Here is a 24,182-nt window from a genome sequence, read left to right on the forward strand (position 1 = left end):
TCAGCAGAAGGAAAACAGCATTCAAAAGGCAAATAAACATGTTCTGCGGGGTGAGCTACGCAGGCTGCCTAATGCCGAAAGCAACTGCTGGACCAAGTGGGATACAGCAACTGAACGGGGGAAGGGGCCACCAGGAGAGTTTATACAGCCGGCGAAGATGATGCAACAAGAGGCAATATCCCGGGATGGGCGGAGAGCGTCCCCCCTCCTCCCCTCCTGCCAGCTGGATCCTATTATCTGGTAGGGACTTGGCAGGGAAGCCACAGACACCACTGATGATCTGGCTGGCTCCTGACTCTCATCCCAGCGCTAATGGGACAACTGCCAGGAACCAGAAGCTCAGTCCATGGGAAAAAAGTGTGTGTGTGGGGGGGGTAAACAGAGCTTGGCTGTTCTACAAGGGAGATCTTGGGAGGGGGGGAGGGCTTGTTTGAAACAGAAACCTTGGATGGGATCAGCAGCTGGAATAGAAGAAGGGCTGGTGCACAATAAACATAGGCTAGAAGGGACAGCTCCTCAAAGCTAAATGGCTGTTCCCATTTGGTGCACCACGTGACTGAGGTCAGGAGGAGACATAACCCTCCGTGTGGATTGACAAGCAGGAGGGTGACACCTGCAGCAAGGTATGGGGATCGGGAGGCCCTTTTAGGGCTCTTTCCCAACCTGCTGCAAGGGGGAAACGACGGGTGCAAAAGACCATCTTCGCAAGCATGGTGATACCTAGGAGTCAAGGTAGTGCCCTGTTGGCTCCGAAAGGATCCCAGGTGTGGAGAATGAGCTCAGTGGGGCAAGAACAGGGGCACCAGGTTTTGGCCAAAGCCAGCCATAGCAACCTCGAAGGAGGAATGCCTTCTCTGCTAGAGTGAAGGAGGACCTGAACGGGCACCCTAACAGTTCACACATGGCAGTTAAGTCAGGAGGCCTTCACTCACTGCATCTCCTCCAATTTGGCCAACAGCTGTTCGGCCAGCTGTTTCTCCTTGGACTCGCGGATGCCTTTGTCCTTGGTGCGGACACTTTCCAGTTCAGAAAGCTCCTTCTCTCCCGGTGTCATTCCCATTTTCCTTTTTTCCCTGTGGAAACCAAGAACAGCTTTTTCTTCTCACAGGCTCAGCTGAGAAACAGCGTCACTCGGTGACCTCGCGTCCCAACCAATTCACCGCTGCTATTGCTCCTCTGAACCAAGGCTATGTTCCAGGCAGCGTGCTTAATCTCGCATGCTTAATCTTGGCACAAGGCTTGGGACCATCAACTGACCCCTGAACACAACACGCTAAGCTACAGAAAAACTTAATTAAATGTAAAACTTGCCAACCCTAGCAAGACGTGCAAATACTTTTCCTAGCTTAGTTGCCCATCCCTGTCCTAAGCCATAAACTATGGCTGATACAGCATGCTGAGTCTGTATACCATATAGAGCCAAAATCAAAGAAATGGCAGTAGGGCTTTGGTTGATGTGCTTCAGAGGGGGGCCACGGGGCATTCACTCTACCTGCTGGTACCTCCTTAAAGAAGCCACACCTTTTCCTGAGATTGTACCACAGCCACACAGCCCCAGGAAAGTACACATTTGTGTTAAGGAGAGGGTGGCAAGGTGTGACAACTTATCTGCACCTTGCTGGTGCCACCCTAATTCCCACACCTGTCTTCCTAGGACTGTACTCTACCAAGCAACCGTAGGAAAAACTGAAGCCTCATTAAGGAAGCACTAACAGGTGGCGTAGCCCCCTGAAGCACCTCTTCCTCTTTGAATCCAATGAACTCAGTCGCTTGCTTTAGCCTCTGCCCTTGGAACCACGAGCCTGACCACCATTAGCCAAAGCCTTTTGCAAACTCGACACCCGTGGTTCTTAAACTGACCCAATTACTGGTAGTCCTCAGTTAACAACGGCAGTTGAGACAGGAATTTCCCTTCGCTAAGCAACACAGTTGTAAAGCGAAACATCATGCGACTGCGCCACTTAGCTATGGCAGTTCCAGTTGCCATCATTAAGTGAATCCTGCATGGTCATTAAGCGCGATGTCACGGGGTTGCCATTGGCGACCTCCTGCCTGTGACTTTGATTGCTGGAACCGGCAGTGAAAGTTGCAAATGGTGATCATGTGACAGCAGGACGCTGCTACATCATAATTGCGAGCTGGTTGCCGAATGCTGGATTGTGATCACGCGACCCCAGGAACGCTGCAATGGCCGGAACTTCGAGGACCGGTCTTAAGTACCCCTTGTTCAGCGCCGTCATAACTTCAAATGGTCACTGAACGAGTGGTCGTAAAGCGAGGACCACCTCTACCCATTTTTCTGGTCTCAAATAATGTCATCACCCCTACCAAAAAACCAAAACAGACTTTGTGGTTTTACACAAGCATCTCAGCAGCAGCAGTCCCAAACTGGTCCCTCAGCTCCCAAATGAGCATTTGCAAATTACTCCCCCCACCCCCCACCCCCGAGCTTTCTCAGGACTTGGGAGTTGCAGATTCCAAACCTGAAGTCCTCCAACTGCAGGGAAATCTCCATTTCTTGAAAGGATTGGATGTCCTGCAAGTACTTTTTCTGTTGGTCTTCTGGGATAAGATCAGGCCTGTTTCGGTCTACAGTCAGAAGAGAAGAGAGCACCTAAGCGTGACAGCCACGTTGCAAAATTAGGCATGTGATTGTAAAGGGCTTCAGGAGCCAAAAAGCAAACCTGGTTTAGATCTCGAGGCATCTTCAGTGAGCGAGCTAGAAGAATTTTCCCAGGAAACTCAACAGACTTTACATTAGGCCAGTATTTTTCAACCTTGGCAATTCTAAGATGGGTGGACTTCAACTCCCAGAATTCCCCAGCCAGCCATGCTGGCTGGGGAATTCTGGGAGTTGAAGTCCACCCATCTTAGAGTTGCCAAGGTTGAAACACACTGCACTGACGTCTTCCTCCTAAAACGAGGATGGACACTTCACCATTTTAAGGAAGGGAAGCCTTGTAGCGGAAGAGTCAATGGTATGATACCACGTCAGCATGGCTGAGGTTTTCAGGTTTTTCACTGAGTTTTAGAATGCTGATTTGTTTCCTAACCTCCTATAAGCCTATTTTAAGCTGCATACTACAGTTTGCCTGCCAATAAATACCATCATCATCATCATCATCATCATCATCATCATCATCAATTAAACTTGTACGCCACCTGACTCTCAACAACTCTGAGTGGCTCACAACAATCAAACAAAGAAATCACAATAATATCAATAAAACATACAAAATAAGGATAAACGATGGCAAGTGCCGTGAAACGAGGGGTCTACTCTCCCTCACCAAAGGCCTGGATGAAGAGCCAGGTCTTCATGGCTCTTCTAAACAATATTTGGATCTTGGAGGGCATGACACCTCACAGACAATTTTGAGCAGCCATGGTTAAAGGTAGTTTGGGGGGGACAAGAAAAAAGGCTCTCGAGGGCCATATGCATCTGGTAACCCCAAGTTCCCCAGCCCTAGCCAAGCAAAAACTCACAGAATTCTGGCCAATTTGACCCTCAAAGAATTCACATGGATTTTGCACGGCTACAATTCAGAAAGTTTTCTGGTGGAGATTTCTCCCTGCTCCCTTCCAATGCTAAATTTGTCCTGCCACAAGAGCACCAACGAAACACTGCATCGCTCCGGATTTTCTTTTATGGTTAGCGGCTTTCCAGTCCAGAGGGATATTTTTGCTGCTATATTTGTACCAAAAAAAAAAAGACATGCACAAAAGGAGAGGACATGACATAAACCTAGAATAAATCTCCCCAAAGCTCTCCCAGCTGTCCTGGCAACTGGCCTGCAGGATAAATAGGAGGGCCCCGCCTGCTGTGGCGGCTTGAGAACGGTTGGGGGATTTGGAGTCTGTTCCAAGGGGAGGGACCTCGGCTGCGATTTTGTGCAAACACAGCAGAAGCAAGGCAAATTGTCTGCAGCTGCTCAGATGCCACGGTTCCTGGCCTGCTCCCATGAAGGAAGTTGTCTCTGGAGCAGAAGAAGCCTTCTTGGAATAACCACGCAGCCATTTCTGGGGTGGCGCAGCTGTTGGCAGACATATGGTCCTCTCCAACACATGGAGGAGGAAACAAAAAGAAGATGGTTCTGGATTTGAAGCAGTTGTTTTCCGTGAGATGCAGAGTGCAGAGATCTGGTCGGGCACAGGAGGCGTCTTCAGATCAAAAGCCGACCAAAAAGAAAATGGGGAAAATATTGACAATAGCTATGGCAGTACTTTTCAGCCTTGGCAACTTTAAGATGTGCGGACTTCAACTCCCAGCATGCTGGCTGGGGAATTCAGGGAGTTGAAGTCCGCACATCTTAAAGTTGCCAAGGCTGAAAAACGCTGAGTGATGGTGTTAACGAGGACTGAGAAAACCAGGTTCAAAGTTGTATTCATTAATGGAAACTCACTGGATGACTTTCAGCCAATCATGGTTGGTTAACCCAATTACAGGTAGTCCTCGCTTAACAACCACAATTGGGACTGGAATTTCAGTTGCTAGGTGAAGTGGTCATTAAGTGAATCTGATCCGATTTTACAACCTTTTGTGGTGGTTGTTAAGCGAATGCGGGTATTAAGCGAACCACGCAGTCGTTAAGCGAATCACACAGTTCCCCATTGATTTTGCTTGCCAGAAGTTGGCTGGGAAGGTTGAAAATGATGATCACATGACCATGGGACACTGTGACGGTCATAAAAGTGAACCAGTTGCCAAGCACCCAAATTGTGATCACGTGACCATGGGGATGGTGCACAAGTCATAAGTCGTTCTTTCCAGCAGCGTTGTAAATCCAAACCATCACTAAATGAATGGTTGTTAAATGAGGACTAGCTGTACTTCACAGGGGGAAATTGAAGGAGAAAATAATATATATGCTGCTTTGATCCAGGAAAAGCAAGCTATAAATGTAATACATCAATATACATAAAGGCAGGCGAATGGCCACTTGGAAGTACATGCAGCACATCTACAGACGCCTGCCATCACCTGCAGCATCCCTGATGTAAGAGCTGGCTCCCAGACTGATAAAGGTATTACGGACCATTAGCTAAGCAGTCAAGCTGCAAGCTTCCACGTTACTAATGAACAGGCTTTGCCAGATTATAGGAAAGCTGGTAGGAAGAAAATCAGGATGTTTCCATCAGAACATGCAGGGGGATATACTGTACTAAACTGAAGACAGCTTCAGTTTCTGGAAGTCTTATAACCCTATCCCTTTCATCTCAGGAAGCCTTGCTAAGGAGAAATCTGTGCAGACTGTGCTTGGAAAAGAATCGCTTTCAGTTTTATGAGGCTGCTAAAGAGCCTGATCTTTTTTCCTTAAGTTTCTTGTCCTTACAACCTCTGATCTAAAAACTGAAGGGTGCAGGGGACATACATGCAGGCATCTGGGGGAAGCTTGATTTCTACTCCAAGACTGGAATTCTACCCCTTGCTAAAAAATTTGGATTACTGTGCATTGATTATGTATTCTAGCAATGCACAACATAAATAGAAAGGGTGTTTCTTGCAACCTTTTCTAAATCAGGAACCTCCGCTATTCTCCTGCGCAGCCCTTCTTTCTTTCTCTTAGCACAGCTAAGGGCCCAGTTTCACTCCTTTTACAGAAAACAGTGACAGGATGTAGCTCAGCCCTTCCCCTCCCCAGTGTTTTGGGGAAGGAGACGTTCCTCGCAGCTCAAAAATCTTCCCCACCCCGGAAACACCCTCTCCTTGCAAATGTGATCTCTGCTCTGCCTAGAGTGCTTCAGCTGGCCACCTAACCGCCCTGCCATTTCAGGATCCCTTTGAGAGAGAAAAAAATCAGCATTCAGAGAGAGAGTGTGTGTGTGCACGCTCGCCCGCAAGTGTGTGGCTTTGCCTGGCCATCCTGTTGCAACCAGCAGGCGTGGCCGCTAGGTGACACTATGAAGCTACGAAACCAGCTGTCTAAGGGGCCATCCACTCACCAACAGACTCCCTTCCCCCAGTATGGCAGGGGAAAAACTGGGTTACAGATGATCTAATCTATTGGCAGGGAAGCAGCAGCTCTTCCACTGTTTTCCAAACTCTTCAGCTTCCTGTCTTTCATTGAGTTTCACCCGTCCCAGCAGCTGTAGCAGAAACCAGGAGCGTGTGTGGGGTGGCGGGGAGAATGAGTAGTAGAGATTGGGCAGTTCGGAAAGTGGGTGGGACCTGCAGCTTGGATCAAAGTCGGCCAACTGGGCCAGCAGCTGAACTGACCCCTGTCCTGTGCCACTGCAGAAACTTCACCCAGTTATTGTGCGTGGGCCCATGGCAGTAATGCCCGCCACGGACCCTCAGCTATCCCCATTCACCTAGCAGCAAGTCCCACGATGAACAGCAACACTGAATTTCAAGCATGGAAAGGGATTTTCATATTTTCCTTTCCTTCTGCCCAAATGATTTTCTCTGCTGGCTCTGTTTTGCATGGCAGGGTAGGAAGGAAAGAAGAGCAGAGGGTGCAATTTCCCCACCCCCTCCAATCTGCAAAACTCTCTGAAGAGAACTTCCACATTCTCTCCTGTGGCAGCCATTACCCTGTTGGGCAGTGTGGAAGCCCTATATATTCTACGCTGAAAATTCACGAAAAAAACCAACCTGCATCAAGCTGGAAAAAACCCTGAATTCTACACTGGCATTATGCAAACGATGCAAAGTTGCAGAATGCATTTAGTCCTGTTCTTGAGCTTCTGAAAACTCCAAAGCCCTGGCTGACACCGTGCGTATTTCCTGTTAACCGCAGAACCAAATTCTCCATCGTTGGTACAGGCGGCTGAAATACGTGCATCCAAAAGAACCAAAACTTTGCTCTTTAAATGTAAACCAACGAAGCATAATATCACAACAAAACTCCAAATTCAACTACCACCACCCCAAATCCGGTGGCTTTTCCACGATTACACAGGATTGGGGAAAACTAAGATCAGGCAAATATTGGATTCAAAGATTTAGTGGTGATTTGGAGTAGTGAGCTCCAAATCACTTTCTGAACCGAACTGTCCATTCTATTGGAATAGATGAACTGGATGCTTCTGAACCAATGTGGGTGATTTGGGGAGGCAAAGAATACATGTTTCTGAACTCGTTCAGAAAGCCAAATCAAATTGACCCAAGTTAAGAATTCTGTTCAAATGTCCAGATTGAAATAGATCCATTTTTCAACTGAACTCATTATTTTAATCAGATCTTATATGAGTCACTCTGGCCAAAGGATTAACCATACACTGTATTTGTTTCACTCAACTGCCAGAATATGATTTATTTTAGGAACTGTGTCACTGAACCAAAGAGATTTATGCAAATAATTGCTTAGATCAGCTTTCTCCAAATTGGTGCCCCTCCAGATGTGTTGGGACTGCAACTGCCATAATCCCCAGCTAATATATATAACTGCCCAGAGTCCCTCCGGTGGGAGGAGATGGGTGGTGACAAATCTGACAAACAAACAAACAAACAATATGGCCAACAAAACCCAAACGCCAGGTTGGGGAAGGCTGGTCTACAATACGGCACAAGCTACACAACCTTTACGGCTGCTTGATCTGGACTGTGAAAATCCAGGTGACCATGAGAGACGTTAATGTTTTGCTGCCCTCTCATGGTCATCTGGAGTTTTGCAGCTCACATCTGGTAGACCTGTAAAGTCTGCTCCTGATCACACAACATACGCCCCATGAATGTTGGCTCTTACCCAGTTCATACTGCACAGCATTTGGAACAGGGACTCTCAGCAGCTGCAAAAGAGAAGAAATCGAAAGGAGAAGATAAGAATTTTGCAGTGGCAAAGGCATCACTGAAGATAACGTAACCATCAATCATGGAAACTACCTGATGCCTTTATGTTCAGCAGTACTCTACCACCCTGTGAACCAGGGAACACGAGAACTAATGGTATAAAATACATGTAGTCCTCATTTAATGACCACAATTGGGACCAGAATTTTGGTTGCTAAGCAAAGTGGTCATTAAGCAAATCCGACCCGATTTTACGACCCTTTTTGTGGCTGTCATTAAGCAAATCACTGTGGGCGTTAAGCGAACCATATGGTTGTTAAGTGAATCACATGGTTCCCCATTGATTTTGCTGGCCAGAAGCCGGCAGGAAGGTCAAAAATGGCAATCGCATGACCACAGGACACTGTGATGGTCATAAACGCGAACCAGTTGCCAAGTGCCCAAATTGTGATCACATGACTGCCGGGACACTGCAGCAGTCTTAAGTGCAAGGACTGGACACAAGTCAGTTTTCCCAGCACTGTCGTAAGTCTGAACTGTCTCTCAGTGAATGGTTGTTATGCAAGGACTACCTGTAATGGTTTGACGTGGATGGCAAACAAAATCAGTCTCTCCCTCACTAGCAGATACCAAAAGATCTGGGGGGAAGATCTCTTGAAAAGTTCTTCCCAGTGTTCACTCACCCCAGTTTTGTCTAAGAATGCATGGCAAAAATCCACAAACTGCTTCTTTGCTTCCTTGGGCCCAAGGCGGTTTAGGATGAGGTCCACGTGCAGGTAACAGAGCTGCAGGAAGAGAAGGTATTAAAGCAGACACACAGGAGCTACTGAAGAAAGGGGTTACTTCTGGTTGAGACTTGTAGAACTCCCTCATTTGACCAATTTTCTAAATCCATAGCAATGCTAGAGGTCTAATTTGTGAAGAATGGAAGAAAAGCAAGCAAAGATCTGCGGCACCTTGACACAGACCTTTGAATCTTCACTCTTACTCAAATGGGGCCTAAGGACAAAAGACTGTATTGAACATGGGTTGCCCGTTTCCTTCTTGTCCCTCTAGCACAGAAATGGGCATCCTGTGGGCTGCATGCCATTCTCAGCATCCCCAGTGGGGCCTCCCTCCCCATAGTCTTCTTCCATGATGCCATCTGCACCCTCCTGGTCACCACCAATCAATTTTGTGATCAGACATCAAGAAGTTACATCCTACGGGATCCTGTTCACACTGGAAGAGGATCTGTTGCCTATACAATTGGGGTGGTTGTGGGGGGAGGCCTCCATAGCAGTGCAGACACCTGGCATCACACCCTGTTCTAGCATCTTCCCACGTGAAGTTTCAGACTGTGTCACCCTCTGGGAAAGAGTTCAGTCACTCACTATACCACACATATCAAAGCATGTTATGTTCAAGCATGCTGGGCGCTAATCATGCATGTGGGAAAATGGAGATTGTCATGCTGAAGTCAAATAACCAGCAAAGACCAGGATATCTTTATGTAAACAAAAATAAAAGACTTAGGCCAGCAAAAACATATATAGTCAATATGATAAGGTCACTCCAAGTTTGCACTGATGTATGTGACGCCTTGAAACCACAACAGAGCCACAGCGGTTAAAGATGTAAATGTGATGCTGAATTACGCTCCAAAAATATGGGGTTGACCCTTTATGAAGAACTCTGGCTTAGCTGAGCCTGAGGTTCGGCTAAGGGATTTATCCCTGCACAGATGGAATGAAAAATTGATTCAAGAGACACATTCTTTGTTAGAGGTTGAAATGTCTTTATATTGTAAAAGAGAGAAGATAGAGAAGTATGTTTCTGTATGGTTTAGATTTAATAATACATTAATAGACGGGGCTAGTTGTATATTAAAATTGTATTAACCCTATATGGAATTTCTTTCTTTTAGTTCCTTTTAATCAAGGTTGTATACATATTTGTACTGCAGTACTGTTGTATCATTCTTATCTTTGTAAAATTTCATTATAATCTCTAGTGCACAGTAACAAAATAAAACAAATAAAAGTAAAAAATATCACTTTGCTCATGTTCTGGTACCTCCCCGACTCTTACACTGTGTCGAGTCCAAGCCTGTGAGCAACTGCCTTGTTTTTTTTAATCTTTCTCCATTATTTATCCCTGATGAGTAACCACAGTCAACATTTAATTATACATCTTTTTTTCCTCTCCCTGTCCTTCCTTTTTTTTACAAAAAAGAATGCAAGCTACTGGAGCAGAAGCCAGCTTAACCTATTCTTTGCGCACTGCCTACAATATACTTATGCGATTATTACTTATTAGGCAATCTTCCTGGCCAAGTTAGGAGAAGACAAACAGATCTACCTCACACTGAGTGATGAATTAACATCCAGATGCCCTCTAGGCTTTCCTTCTATAATAGAATAAAGTAAATATCTACTACAACAACAACAAAAAGCAACGACATTTCTTCCGGAAGGAAGCCGAGTTACTCTTCAGCAGCAAAAGCTACTAACAGTTTTTTCAAACATACTGTATATGCAACATATCAACGTTTAACGATTCTGGCTGCTCTGTTTAGTGTTAATTATTTTTTTATCTGTAAAACTTGGGTCTAGAGCAGGGTTTCTCAACCTCAGCAACTTTAAGATGGGTGGACTTCAACTCCCAGAGTTCCCCAGCCAGCTGGTTGGGGAACTCTAGGAGTTGCAGTCCACCCATCTTAAAATTGGGGTGTTGGGCAAGAGTCAAAAAATCAAGATGACGGTCACAACTAGGATTGATGACTGCCCCTTTTTTTACATACAACTATCAATCTTTAAAATAAATAAATCTTTACATTATTTTTTTTTACAATACACATTGTAAAACAAAATTGTGCAATTTTTTTACATACATACTCTCTTATCAATCTTTAAAATAAATACCTAGCAATAATAAACTGGAACTCATGGAGGGATCTTGGACTTATTTTGGGGTCCCAGGCTGTTCTTCTACTTGAAGGAGTTTTTCCTCACACTTGTAACCACGTAATCTTTGTAGCTCTTGACCGAAATCTCTGTTGCCTATTGCCAATTAGACTAGCACCATATCTTGTCACACCGTAATGTTACTTAAAGAGGGCGGCAAGTATTGTGCAATTTCCCTTCCTGTCATGCTAGAATCATCCCGTCCAGCAAGAGATGCATCATGTGATTCTTCTATAGGGTAGTGCAACATCCATTAATGCAGCAGCCATCTATCACTTCTTAAAGCAGCTGCCTCTTGTCTTGGGATTCTGCAGTACAATCCCAGGAAAAGATGTATTTGATTTCAGGAGTTGCCAACAGGGCTCCATGCAGACCCCTGCATGCTTCAAAGCACTTTTTTTGCCTTTGAACTCAAGTCACTGCATCGCCTAATGCACCTGTGTGAACAGTACCAGCATGAATGTGTATTCAGTGCCTATTGGGCCACAATGCAGATTTGAGCTTTGGAGATACCACCACTAGCAGCTTCAGTGGAGATGTTGCATGCTTCATAGTAGATTTACGTTATGGGGGAACGGAACAGGAAGAGAGTTGAGGCAGCTGCGCTGAAAAAACGCAAGCATGGATGTGTCATCTCACCACAGGGCTCGAGTCAAACTGCAACACCACATGTTGTATAAAGACCATCAAGTAGGCAGGATGCTTCATCAGAAGCTCCAGGTTCTGGAACAAGCTGCTCCGAGTATCCGGGTGCTGGAACTGTGGAGAGAATCCAGAATAGGAAAACAAGAAATACCTTTCCTACTCTGCCATCTTCAACTTGGGAATGGAGTTTCTTCACCCAGCCTCTATAGGCCAGCTGCCTGTTCCTTCTGTCTCCTGTTCAGATCCTCCTGTGGTTTTTTCCCCCATCCATCACTAACAAGAACATCAGAAGAATCCTCAGGCTGCATCAGGCCAGCAGCTCAGCAAATCCAGCCCTCTGTGCTCCACATTCAACTCAATGCATTTAGGCGATGCACAAGTATACACTGGAGCAAATTTGTTCCCCTTCTGTTGCCATCCCTCAGAAGCTGGCTTCCTTGTGTTTCTGCCCAAGTAGTAGGTAACATCTAGCTGACCTTGCCTGATCTCAAAAGCTACAAGGGCTGGACCTGGTTAGGATTCACAAGGGAGATCACCCAGGAAATCCCAGGATGGGAGGCTAGATTGAGAAGTCAAAAAAACAAGCTGGAAAAAGGCACTAGGAAATTACTTCCATCAAGAAAACTACATAGTTATGTCCATGAAATCACCAAGTCCTATGCAACCATTTTAAAGATCCATCCAATCTCCTGAAGTGTCTAAAACTGTGGGTCTTCCCAGCTTGATGGCTGCAAGCTTCATAATTTAACTTTACATTTCATGAAGAAGTCCTTCCTTTTTCACTCCTAAATTTTCCCTCATGAGCACAAGCTGGACAACCATCTGTGCTAGGAATGTTGTAGTAGCAGAGTCCTGCATTTGGCAGGAGGTTGGGCTAGATAATCTCCAAGTTCCCTTCCAACCTTTACATTCTACAATTCTACCACTGAGCTTCAACAGATGACTCTGAGCTTCATCATGGGGGCAGGGAAGACACCTCCATTTCCATACTGCGTATGGTTCAATGAACTATGTATTATAATGTTACTTCTTCCACACTTTTGCCCAACCTAATCCCCCCGTTGTTCCTTGTAGGGGACCCAATTTACCCCCTTAACCCTCTTAGTAGCTCTCTAGCTTATTCGGCTAGTTCTCCCACTTACAGGCTCAATGTCATTTTCAAAGTCCTCATCTTCTGCACCAATGATGGCCATGGCTGAACCTCCTTGAGCTCCTAGTGCTGAGCTCTGGCAAAAAAGAAACACCAGAAATGTGCAGGGTCATTTAGTTTCTCAAATTCAGCAACTTCAACTCCCAGAATTCCCCAGCCAGCATGCACACATCTTAAAGTTGCTGAAGTTGAGAAACACTGATTCAGGCAACAGGATCAGCAAGGTCTGTTTTACCTACCAAACTCACCCCATCCTGTGGGTCTCTTTCCAAACATTCCACTTGCTGAAGCAGCGCACTTTACTTTCTCTTTTCCCATCCTCCCAATTTTTAATGTAAACCAAAAGCTTTGGGTGAGAATCATATTGCCCCTCCGTCTCATTAATCTAACTGATAAACACGCACTGCTTTCTCTTGAAGTCAATTTCCCTAACAAAGCCCCCTTCAAATATGTGAAGATTGCAAGCCCTGAGAATCCAGCAGCAATAAAGTACAGAATAAGAACCAGTTTGGTGTGGTGGTTAAAGGCAGTGGACTAAAAGCTGAGAGACCGTGACTTCTAGTCCTGCCTTAAGTACAAAGCCAGATGGGTGACCCTGGGCCAGTTCTTCTCCCAAAACGCAGCCAAGAAATCTGCAGGGACTCATCCACATAGGCGCCAAGAGTCAAGACTGAGTTAGAAAAGCATGCATGCACACACACACAATATAAAAAAGACTTCCCGCTTGCAAGCACGCTGGTATCCTCTCTTCCCTCTCTCACCCCCAGCCAATTACTTACTCCATTGTAGCCCTCCTCTAACTCCATTCTGCCCCCTGGAGGGGGAGGGAGGGTCCCCAGCAGCTGGGTCAGGGTGTCCAAATAGCCTCGATCAGCATACACCTTCTGGTGGCACAGAAATAGTATTGTCTCGTCATCATCATCATCATCTCCAGTAACCAAAGAAAAGGTACACATCTTCTACCTAATGGCTTAGGATGGCCATTCTCCCCAAAATTATCCCTTGGTGTTGGCATTCCCAGAATGGGCAACCAGCTGGATTAAGAGAAAGAGTCAGTACACTGAAGACGCATTGCCTCCAAGTCAAATTCAAATAGGACTGTGCTTGGGCCAGATCCCCTTTTCCACCAAAGGGTATAATTGTCATGTCAAAAGCAAGGGAAGGCAAAGTCCCTGAGGCAATAATTGTGGGATATGAAGAAGCTGGTGAAGGATGAATCTGCACTCGAAGCGATGCTGGAATGAAACTTACTTCTTACTGAGATGGGATAATTGCAGGAGGAGGCCCTTCTAGAATGTTCTCCCACAACAGAATAGAATCCCACAGAGAGACAAGCACTCCTAGCTTTTGCTATCTTCTACCTTCTCATCTGGCAAGAATTCAATCATACGAGGCCTCTCCCATCCACATCCTGCAGGGTTATGGCCCAGGTGCGGGATTAGCACCCCAGATACGAAGCCAAGGATGTGATGGATAGAGGGATGAATGAAAAGAAGCAAATACGTTTTGCAACCTGCTTAACGCAGCATCCCTCAATTTGATGCTCTCTGAATAACAGGACAACCCCTACCACCAAGGCAGGATCCCAGAGCTGCAGACCAACACAGCTGGAGGGTACCAGCCTTGGAGAAGGCTGCCCTTAGGCAGAGAGAAGGATCCTAGGTCCTACCAGATGTTGCCAAACTACATCTCCCATTATCCCTCCATTAGTTATATTGGTTGATGCTGCTGGGAGTTTATTCAGCAACATGTGGAGGCCACCAGACATGCCCCCACCTTACTCTAAGGCAGCCTTCTCCAACTCAAGCATCCACCAGATGGGTAACCTTCCACTTCCCAGAATTTTCAGCAACGGCCATGCCAGTGGGGAATTCTGGGAATTGAAATCCACACATCTGGAAGGAACCCAGGTCGGGGAAGACTGATCTCAATAGGATCTTGAAGATTGTACCTCTCTCAATAGATCCAACTTCATTTAGTTTGGGGTGGGGGGAGGAGATAAATATCCCCACTCCATCTCCAGGGATATAGGCCAAAAAGAAGTATGGAAAAGGGGGAGATTTCATACACAGGAAAGTATTCAAGCTACCCCCAACCCCCATTGCTCAGAAATTCCTGCATTAGGTGGAGGTAAGCGTGGCATGAATACTGCCTCTGTTACCTACAAAGGGGCCTCAGAGAAGCGTGTGGCAGTAGGGAAACTCCACACCCCACAGGCAGCCTGACTCATAAAGGGCATCATTCCAACCGGCTGGCTGGCACTGAGGCAGGGAGGAGCTCATTTTGGAAAAAAAAAAATGGGTCAACGAAGAAAAAAAGCAACAACTCATTGCAACACCTTGGAGAGGTCGAGGGCGGGATTGTGCCCAAACACCAATGCTCCACCTCCCTCTGGAGAGAGGCAGCTGAATACCGATTGGGGTTCAGCTGATCCTCTTTGCATGCCTTGGGGGGGGGGTGCCACTAGGCCCCATATCCTCCTTCAAGAGGAAAGGATGAAAATATTGCCTTTTTGGGACATTGTTGGCACTTCTCCGTAAAGGAGCAGTGGAGAGATGGCATTAAGCACCAGCTGGCTACTTGGAGCCTCCTAATGGAAAACAATGGCCTTTTTAGCAGGCAATTTTGGCACCTAGAAGTTCTCTGGAGGGAAGACACGCAATAAACTTTGCACAAATTAAATGAAACCAGATTGTGAAGTCCTTTCGGGACAAGTTTACACCAGCCCATCATAAGCGATTCCTCACTTAGGCACCTGTAGACATAAAAATTATACCTAGAAGACCACACAAAACCAATTAAATCAGAAGCTGGGTCTTCTTTTGACATTTGGGCCCACTGAAGCCCACAAGAATAAGAAATGCAGAATCAGGTCATAAACCTTCTTGAGGACTAGTAGCTTTATAATAGGCATGACTAGATTGGCAAGACTAAGCTAATTTGAAACTTCAGTTAATGTTTAATCCTTCCAGCTAAGGATATATTTTCCTTGACAGAGGGTCTGTGAGATGTTGTTGTTGTTGTTTTAACAGTCACACCCCCTAACCCAGAAATTCAAGATATTGCTCCCATTCCTATGTACACACTGGAAAAAGCTGGCCTATTGTTGGATTTCTGCTGTTAAACAGATACGAGATTTGCTAAGTGGAGAAGAAATGAGAACAACCCCCAAATTAGAGCCCAGAAATATAAGTATGCAAACAACCTGTTACCCTTTCAGATGTGCTGTGAACAATCCCTATCGTTCCCAGTCAACAGAGGATGATGGGAACAGTGCTAACACATCTAGAGTTGGACCAGGCTGGATCAGCATGCTAGCAGTCAGTTTTTCTACCCATCTCTTTGTCTCCTTGCTACTGTAGGTGTTAGTCCAACATTATATATGCTATCTGAGTGGGAAAATAAGGTTCCAATAAAGCCTACCTAACTCATTAAATATCTACTTCAGTGTTTCTCAACCTTGGCAACTTTAAGATGGGTGGACTTCAACTCCCAGAATTCCCCCAGCCAGCAAGGCTGGCTGGGGAATTCTGGGAGTTGAAGTCCACCCATCTTAAAGTTGCCAAGGTTGAGAAACACCAATCTACATTCAGAAAACAGAGTGGAGCAGAAGCAAGTGTGTGACAGAAAATAATGTAGCGAAGCACCAGAGAATATGGGTGTAGATGTGGTAAGCTGACATCCTTTGTTTAATCAGGAAATACATCTCTTGCAGGCTGTGCAAGAGATACCACTATATTGTAGGCCAACCAACCTTAGAGAGCTGGGCTGAACAGGAAGCAAGGAAATGAAATGAAAACTTCGCATGACAACAGGGTCAGAATCAGCTGCAACAATATCAGACGAGAGAGGAGAGGGTGTAGCAAGAGAGCAAATGCCATTGCAAGCAGAAGGATGATGTTTTTTAACAAGGTATAACAGCTCGTAAACTGTTCTTAGAGACAACTGGTGTAGGAATCGGGGATGCTCTGGGGATGTACCGTTAGCACACACGATCTTCCTTTCTGGTTTGAGAAGAAAGTTCAAGGGCAAGTGAACCAAGCAAGTTCCTAATCCCTTATCCCAGTGCTTCTCAACTTTGGCAAACATGTGGACTTCAACTCCCAGAATTCCCCAGCCAGCATGCTGGCTGGGGAACTCTGGGAGTTGAAGTCCACACTTCATAAAGTTTCCTAAGTTGAGAAACACTACCTTAACCTACCCTTTCTTGCAATATCTCCTCCGGAGCTGATACAAGCCCATGGAGGACCAAGCATCTAGACAGGAAGTGACGCTCCACGGCCTTCACCATGTTTTCCTTAGCCTGTTCCCAACAACAAGCAAGGGGGTGGAGGAGCCTCACAGCAGGACACCTGCATTCCTTGGGATTTTCCCTTCCTCCTGGCTGAAGAACCCAGCTTCTGGCTCACCCAGGTCATTAGACAAAAGAATCAGCCCACAATATTTTCAGATCGCACCAATTTCCTGCAGCAGGAAGTGATGTAAGCGTACACACACACGCTGCAGAGTGAGAGATACTCTCAAGAGCTCCCAACACATGACCAGGGCCAAATTTCACAATTACAGATGCAGTAACTTCATAAAACCACAGTTAGAGCTAAGCCAACATTTCATATGCTCTATCCAGCAGTACATAGCCAGGATGTGGACAGGCAAGGCAGGGTGGAACTTACTGTCTATTCAAGCTTCTGCATTCAACGTAGATTCCCACTGAATAGCCTTGGATTTATGCCAGTTTTCTCGTAGCCAGAGGGAGGCTCCCCCTCTTTGGAAAGTAAACAGATAAGTAAATCAAGAGAAGGCAACAGGTATACTAAGATCTACTAGCAGATGGCTCACTGATGTGCAGTAGATCCAGAAAGATTCTCAACTTTAAATGGCATCTTAACACTATTTTTCAGACCTTAATTGAACTTAATCAGCCTTCCTCAATGTTTTGACCCTGGAGGAATCCTTGAAATATTTTTCAGGCCTCGGGGAACCCCCTGAGCATTCAGGCTCAAAGATAGGCCAGAAGTCACAAAATTATTACATTCGTTTCATGGGTAGGCCCGTATATATGCATGAACAGTGTTCTTAAACTAAACATAAAGAATGAAGCTGGCCTCTTTCATGTGGAGTGGCCAGAATTTGAAATAATTTTTTAAAATAAATCGTGATCTCCCGGGGAACCCATAGGGACCTCTCACGGAACCCGAGCGTGCCATGGAGCCCTGGTTGAGGAACCCTGGCCTGGATCATTAAAAAACAGAAAAGGAGATACGTTTCTGGATTTGCAACTGTGATCTCTTACTTGAAGCATTATTTCTGCACCTAGACTCAAACTGGTGGGCCTTGGGGTCCTCTACAAAATGCAAAGCAGACCCTCCCCCAAACCAATGCTCCCTCTCCTTGCCACAAAGCAGCCCTCTCGCCAGGGCTTCTGCCCACACCTCTCCGTCTGAGTGTAACCCCCACTGTTTTCAGCTGCTTACGTCTTGATGAGGTCCTTGCCCAAATCCTCCTCTTTCTGTCCCTGATGGTGGTCCACACTCTCATGGGAATTACAGGAACAGCTGTTGGTCTGGTCTTCTCAGGATGCCCCCAAGAGCATCCAGCTATTCCAGCTATTAAGCTGAGGAAAAGGGGAAGAGGAGGCCACCCCAACACGAATTCCCACCAACACGTGGAATCCTTGTGCATACTAAAGACTGGGGGAGGAGGACACCAGAGCCTTGCCAGTTGCCTCTTGTCAACACGCTGCCCTATCTGTCTGGCCCAGACAAAGGCTCAGCAAAAACATTTGGAAACACACACAGCAATGCCTTTACACAGCAGTGGCAAAATGTGACCCACCTCACAGGAAATGCCACCCTAACCAACTTCTCCTGGCCCTTATCATCCTCAGAATTACAAATTCATTTTCCCTAATTTTTTTTAACCTATGTTTTCCATCTGTTCCTTCCCTCCATCGCATTTTTCCAGGGCTTTTCCATCTCTAGCTAGCTTTCGTTTTCCCTAAAAAGAACGGGGGAGGTGGGGCTTAGAGATAAATCAACAGGGCAGAGCCATTGTGAGTTTTTTCTCAAGGCAGCAAGTTCAACCACTTATAATGTTAATGAAGGATCACTTTTCTTCATATATTTCTCTTTGGCTACTTGGCTTCATGTACGAGACTGTTTCAGATCTTTGGTTAGCTGAAATATTGCAGGCATGTTGGTCTACCACTGAACATTTTCAGACAATAGTTAAAACCTCTATAATATCAAATATAAAAATCCTTCCATTTAAAAAAGACTGAAGGAATTACAGCCGTTATGATAACAGAGAAATGAGCTTACAGTGGCAAGCGTCTCAAACTTTTTTAACAGCTCCCAATACAGTAAAAAGTTAAGAGCAACTCTGATCTACCCATTTCCTGTGACCATCTAAACATGGAAGTGCAACTTTAAAAAAGTCACCTCTCTTGTTTTCCAGTTTCTTCCACCTCTCAGGTGTATGAACTATTACAGCAAATGATTTTTTAAAAAGAGAAAGAGAAAGAACCATTTACCGTTTTGAACCCAGGTAGAATCAGGTGCAAAGAGATGAAACCAGTGTAATTTCCTGTCGGAGCCACGCCACCTAATTATTACAAGTAAGGCGAGCTTGCTATTTTCCCCTCCCTTCCTTCTGTCACCTCCCTTCAACTGTCAAAAGCTAGCCTCCCTGGGCCAGGGAACTCTCTCTTTAGAGCAGTGTTTCTCAACCTTGGCCACTTTAAGATGGATGGACTTCAACTCTCAGAATTCCTCAGCCAGCAAGGCTGGCTGGGGAATTCTGGGAGTTGAAGTCCACCCATCTTAAAGTGGCCAAGGTTGAGAAACACTGCTTTTTAGAGGGCCAAGCCCCCAAAACGTGCTGCTGTGCTAAAAAAAACTGGTTCTGCAAATTTGGTCATCCTGTCCTGTGGCCAAGAAGCACAATTCACAGGGCTCTGCTGATAATAATGGAGATTAAATGGAGCGGGGGGGGGGGATTATGGCACGCCTGCAGAAAGCATATAGCATGTCCCCACTCCATTAAAGAAGAAAAGACACGGCAAGAAGCAGCCAGCTGAAAAATTGGGAGACAGGTTTCTTGGAAGTTTGGAAGAGCCCAGCCCCTTTCCCCAAACCACATGGCTCTTGGCATGCTCCCTGACACTGACCTCACCGGCTGAAGAGGCTTGTTCGGCCTCCCTGGGTAGAAAAAATGTCTGGCAAACAAAAGCTTGTCCCGGGACAGCCAGAGTGATGAGAAAGCAGGAGGCAGAACCCGCCCTGGCGGCGGGGGTGGATGGGGGGGTGCAGGTAATGCTGTCATAGCACCTTTGGACAAAACAGGACAGCCTCTGGGCTTTAAGTGGCCCCTACTTCAGCCGCATCAGCTTCAGAAGTGTCTTTTTTCTCCCTAAGATTTATTTATTTAAAACCTCTGTACAGTCGCCCTTTTTAAAACAACTCTGGGCGGCTTGCGACCAATACAAAAATATAAAACCATGTAACTCCCACAGCACTAAAACTAAAAGCAGAAAAATTACTGCCCAAGTCTTGGGAAATGGGCTGGATAAAGACTGAGATAGAAGGCTTGCTCTGGGATTACACGGGGTGCCATAAATATAAATAAAAGAGCAGCTACTGCTTGCGCTAAGGGATACCAACAGGCACAAAGACAAACTTCAGCCATGTGGGAGGTACTGTTTTGACTCTGATCCCAGGCCCGGGGAATCGGGAAGCTACAGAGCGGTTTAACCATGCGCACGCATGCCTGCTCCAGACATCGGAAATGTCCTCCTCCAAGCATATCCTGGTCAAGCCTTGGCCCCTTCCATGTGCTGTGAAAGCTTAACTCCAGTCTGGAAAAGTGAGAGCAGAGTGTCCATGATGGCCATGCCACCTGATTAGAGAAAATCTAATCTAGCCTTATTCCAAACTTCTTCCAACTGGTGCCCTCCACGGCCTTGTGCTCTGCTCTCATCAATACACAGATGCCTGCAAAAAAAAAATCTCTAAAGCAAATCAGCACTGCATTTCTCTAAAGCAGTTTCTCAACCTTGGCAACTTTAAGATATGTGGACTTCAACGCCCAGAATTCTGGGAATTCTGGGCATTGAAGTCCACATATCTTAAAGTTGCCAAGGTTGAGGAACCCTGCTCTAAAGATTCAATTACTACTGAAAGCTGTGGAGCAATGCAGAGATTTTTTTACAATAAAGACGGTTACTGTCCCCCCTTGCAATTGTCATACTGCACAGGACTGTGCCCTATTGGTGTTCTTTATATTCTCACCTGTTCTTGGTCATTTTGGATCCTAGAATCCACCTTGCCATTATATCTTCTGCTACCCTGAGGTTATTAAAAAATAACTCTGTGGTGTCCTTTCCTTTCTTGGCTTCAAACGCCAGGCCTGCGCATGGGCTTCCCCCACTCCAAAGGAATCAGGACTTTTTTGAAACAATCTGTCAAGTTAGCCCTACATCCTGATGTCAACTAACGTCAAGGCTCAGTCTTGGTAGAACAGAGTACAAAGAACATGCACAGAATGCATCTACTTCCAGTTCTCGAGCCTTCTCTCCCCTCCCCTCCATGCCCCCCACGCTGGCAAAGAAGGAGGGATTTAGATCTCCGGCTTCCCCAATGCTAGATTTTGCAGAGTGGGGATTAGGGTTTCGCAGACAGAAGGCAAGAAAATGCACTTGACACACGCTCAGATGCCCTCTTTCCCTCCTTTCCAGCAACGGCCAGGCATAGCTGCCAAAACGCGCTTCCCAGACTGACCGCTAAGAGCAGCGAGGCCACGCAGTCCTTACCCCAATCCACTTTCCCGGGCGCCGACTTCCAGCCAGCCCAGCGAGACTTACTCTAGAGCGAGCAAGCGCGAGCCCGGGGGCCGGATGCCTCCTGCCCACGAATGCGGCGAGGCGGGGCAGGAGGGAGAGAGGGGGGCAGTCGGAGCCCCCCGAGCCGCGCTCTTCTCCCGGTGCCAGCTCGGCGCAACCCCCGGGAAGGAGACAATGCCTGGCCCGTGCCCGCTCCCCACCCGCGACGGCGGAGGAGAGCCTCCCCGGAGCAGGAAGCGTCCACTTTTCTGCACACAAAGCTCCCCGCCCCGACCGTTCCCACGGCCTCCGCTGGCAAGGCGGACGCGCGGCCAACTTGGGGGAAGGGACGGCGCCTGGGTGGGAGCGCTCACCTGGACCGCCTCGCTCTTCTCGCTCGCCCTGCAGGGCCCTCGGAGGCCGCCGGCGGGGCTTCCTGTGGCAGAGCGCGTCTCTCGGGGAAGGGCTGGACCAAAGGGGGGGTGGAAGCAGGAACCCGCCCCGTTTGCATGTTCCGGATCCCTCGCCGCCGCCGCCGCCGCCGCCGCCTCCTGTGCCAGCCCTGCCCTTGCGCGCTTGCTTTTGCAGCGGGTCCTACGCTGCAAAAGCGGCCCGGGGTTCCGGGGCTCGCCGCGCCGGAATGCCGCGGAGCAGCCGAGGGAGCGGGCAGCGTCAGGAAGGCGGAAGGGGCCCGTCCAGTCGCGGGGGAGCGAGGGGAGGGCGAGGGCCTGGGGCGCGCGAGGCCAGGTGGAGCCGGCTGTACGTGCCGCGCAAGTCCCGGCTCGGCTGCGGTGGGACTTGCCGTGTGCGGGCGAGCCTCCTCGAAAAAGGGTGCCTCTTTTCAGCTGGGGCGGGTTCCCACGAGCTGCAACCCGGCCCCTGAATTAACCGCTTTTCTGCCTTTGCACCAGGAACTAACCAGATCGTTTTGGGCTCGTTGGGTTCACAAAACACAGACTCAGGTTAACAGGAATGAAGCGAATTGGGGTTGTGGCTAAACCAGCGTCTGTCAAGCTCAGCGCTTTTAAGATGTGTGGACTTCAGCTCCCAGAATTCCCCAGCCAGCCTTATTTTTAATAATTTTTAATCTATGTCTTACAGGGATTCTCAAACTTTATTGCAGCTCCCCACTGGGCAAAGAGCAAAGCTGGGATCAATTTCTGAAAGCATTCCTACACCGCCTAAAGTGACCAGGGTGTTTTTTTTTTAATTGTGTGTTCCCTCCCCTCCAGGTTGCTTGTGACCCCGGCGGGGGGTGGGGGGAGGCAAACTTATCGTTTGAGAACCCTTGTACCAAACAGAAATTATTATTATTATTATTATTATTATTATTATTATTATTTTAAATGTATTGGCCACCCAACTCCAGTGGACTCTGGAAATCCTCACTGAAATCAAATGTTTGAATCTCATGAGTCTGTCCCTAATTTGTGCACCCTTTTATTGCATCCACGGAGGAGTGTGTGTGTTAAAAAAATCAAAGTAGGGCTTTTATCACACAGTCCTGGTCACCATCTTGACTTTATTGACCTCCCCTTGTGAACACCCCTGAGGTTGGTCCTTGTTCTTTCACATTTGCAATGGTTTATAGTGGTTTTGCTTTTTCCCTTTTCCTGTGATGAAATGTCTAATGTCTGGGATGTTTGAAAATCATAGTTATAGCTATTAGTCTGAATTCTACACATTGGTCCAACCATCCAGCAGGTAGATCAGTGTTTCTCAACCTTGACAACTTTAAGATGTGTGGACTTCAACTCCCAGAATTCCCTAGGGATTCTGGGAGTTGAAGTTCTTGTGGGCTGGCTAGGGAATTCTGGGAGTTGAAGTCCATGCATACTAGCTGAGGAATTCTGGGAATTGAAGTCCACACATCTTAAAAGTTGCCAGGGTTGAGAAACACTGAGGTAGAGGATCATGTTATAAATCATTTATAAATATGCTAAATTGATCAAAACAGTGATCAGGAATCAGCTTCAGCCATACTTACTGTTCTGGTCTCATTCTTCACTATTTCCATTCCCAGATTTTGAAAGTTTCAGGCTGGTATAGGCTCATCATCCCTGTCACCATTCTCAGCATGCAGAAGATGCTTCATGAGTCCAGTGGGTATTGCTTTCCAGTGGAGCAATAAAAATGTGCAAAAATTGTACCCAGCTGGTGCTCTGCTCCTTCCCCATCTATGGTCTCTGGTTTCTGCCACGCCACCAAGTTGCCATTTCTCCCTTCGGTTTATTAAAACAGCAGAGAAGACTCTTACATGGCTTAACTCCTGCAAAGAGGGAGGAGAACCTGGGGGGTGGGATGAGGCAAGAGTTCCTGAAGGTAGGGATGTGCAGGTGTTTGGATCTGAAGCAGAAAAGATGCTTCAGATCCGGTGTGGGTGTGTTTGTGTTTCCTGCTGAAACACAGCTGAGCCATAAATAAATTGGCTCAGCAGTCAAAGAGGACGGTGTGGAAGCACATAATTCTGGAGCTGATCCAGAGGGGCACGGATGCACGCATGGAGGTGTCCTTAGCATCACACACATCCCACCTGGACCTACATTAAGCTTCAACAAAGTGTACAAACAGTTAAGTTGGCTTTTGACAATCAGATCTGCAACACGTTCTCAACCTATCCAGACTTAACATTGCCAGCCACGAGCGGGTGGAGGTCAAGAGAATGCCGTCTTGGAACAGGGCTGCACAGATAATGACAGAAAGGAATGCAAAATAAAATACTTTTGTAAAGCTCTCATAGAGGTGCCTCTAAACCAGCATTTCTCAAGCCTGGCAACGTTCAGCATTGGCTGAGGAATGCTGGGAGTTGAAGTCCACACATCTTAAGGTTGCCACGTTTGAGAAACATGCTCTAAACTATATGAATACCAATTTTATTGTGTACCTTACATG

The 24,182-nt window shown here is 46.8% G+C and overlaps 1 protein-coding gene across 5 annotated transcripts in view; it reads right to left on the reverse strand.

Annotated features, from left to right (window-relative positions):
• Nucleotides 1-21,766, reverse strand: part of ARHGEF1 (Rho guanine nucleotide exchange factor 1) — a 45,509-nt gene extending 23,743 nt beyond the window's left edge. For all 5 annotated transcript variants that reach the window (XM_063312450.1, XM_063312449.1, XM_063312451.1 and 2 more), the window contains exons 1-8: nt 21,665-21,766; nt 13,252-13,356; nt 12,465-12,548; nt 11,317-11,436; nt 8,416-8,517; nt 7,689-7,731; nt 2,484-2,589; nt 933-1,073 (exon numbers count right to left, since the gene is read on the reverse strand). In XM_063312450.1, coding sequence (XP_063168520.1) covers nt 933-1,073; nt 2,484-2,589; nt 7,689-7,731; nt 8,416-8,517; nt 11,317-11,436; nt 12,465-12,548; nt 13,252-13,278 — 623 coding nt within the window. In that variant the 5' untranslated portion in view covers nt 13,279-13,356; nt 21,665-21,766. The remainder of the gene's footprint in view (nt 1-932; nt 1,074-2,483; nt 2,590-7,688; nt 7,732-8,415; nt 8,518-11,316; nt 11,437-12,464; nt 12,549-13,251; nt 13,357-21,664) is intronic.
• Nucleotides 21,767-24,182: the final 2,416 nt, after the last annotated feature.

This window comes from Candoia aspera, chromosome 10 (assembly GCF_035149785.1).
Source record: "Candoia aspera isolate rCanAsp1 chromosome 10, rCanAsp1.hap2, whole genome shotgun sequence".
In the NCBI taxonomy this organism is placed as follows: domain Eukaryota; kingdom Metazoa; phylum Chordata; class Lepidosauria; order Squamata; family Boidae; genus Candoia; species Candoia aspera.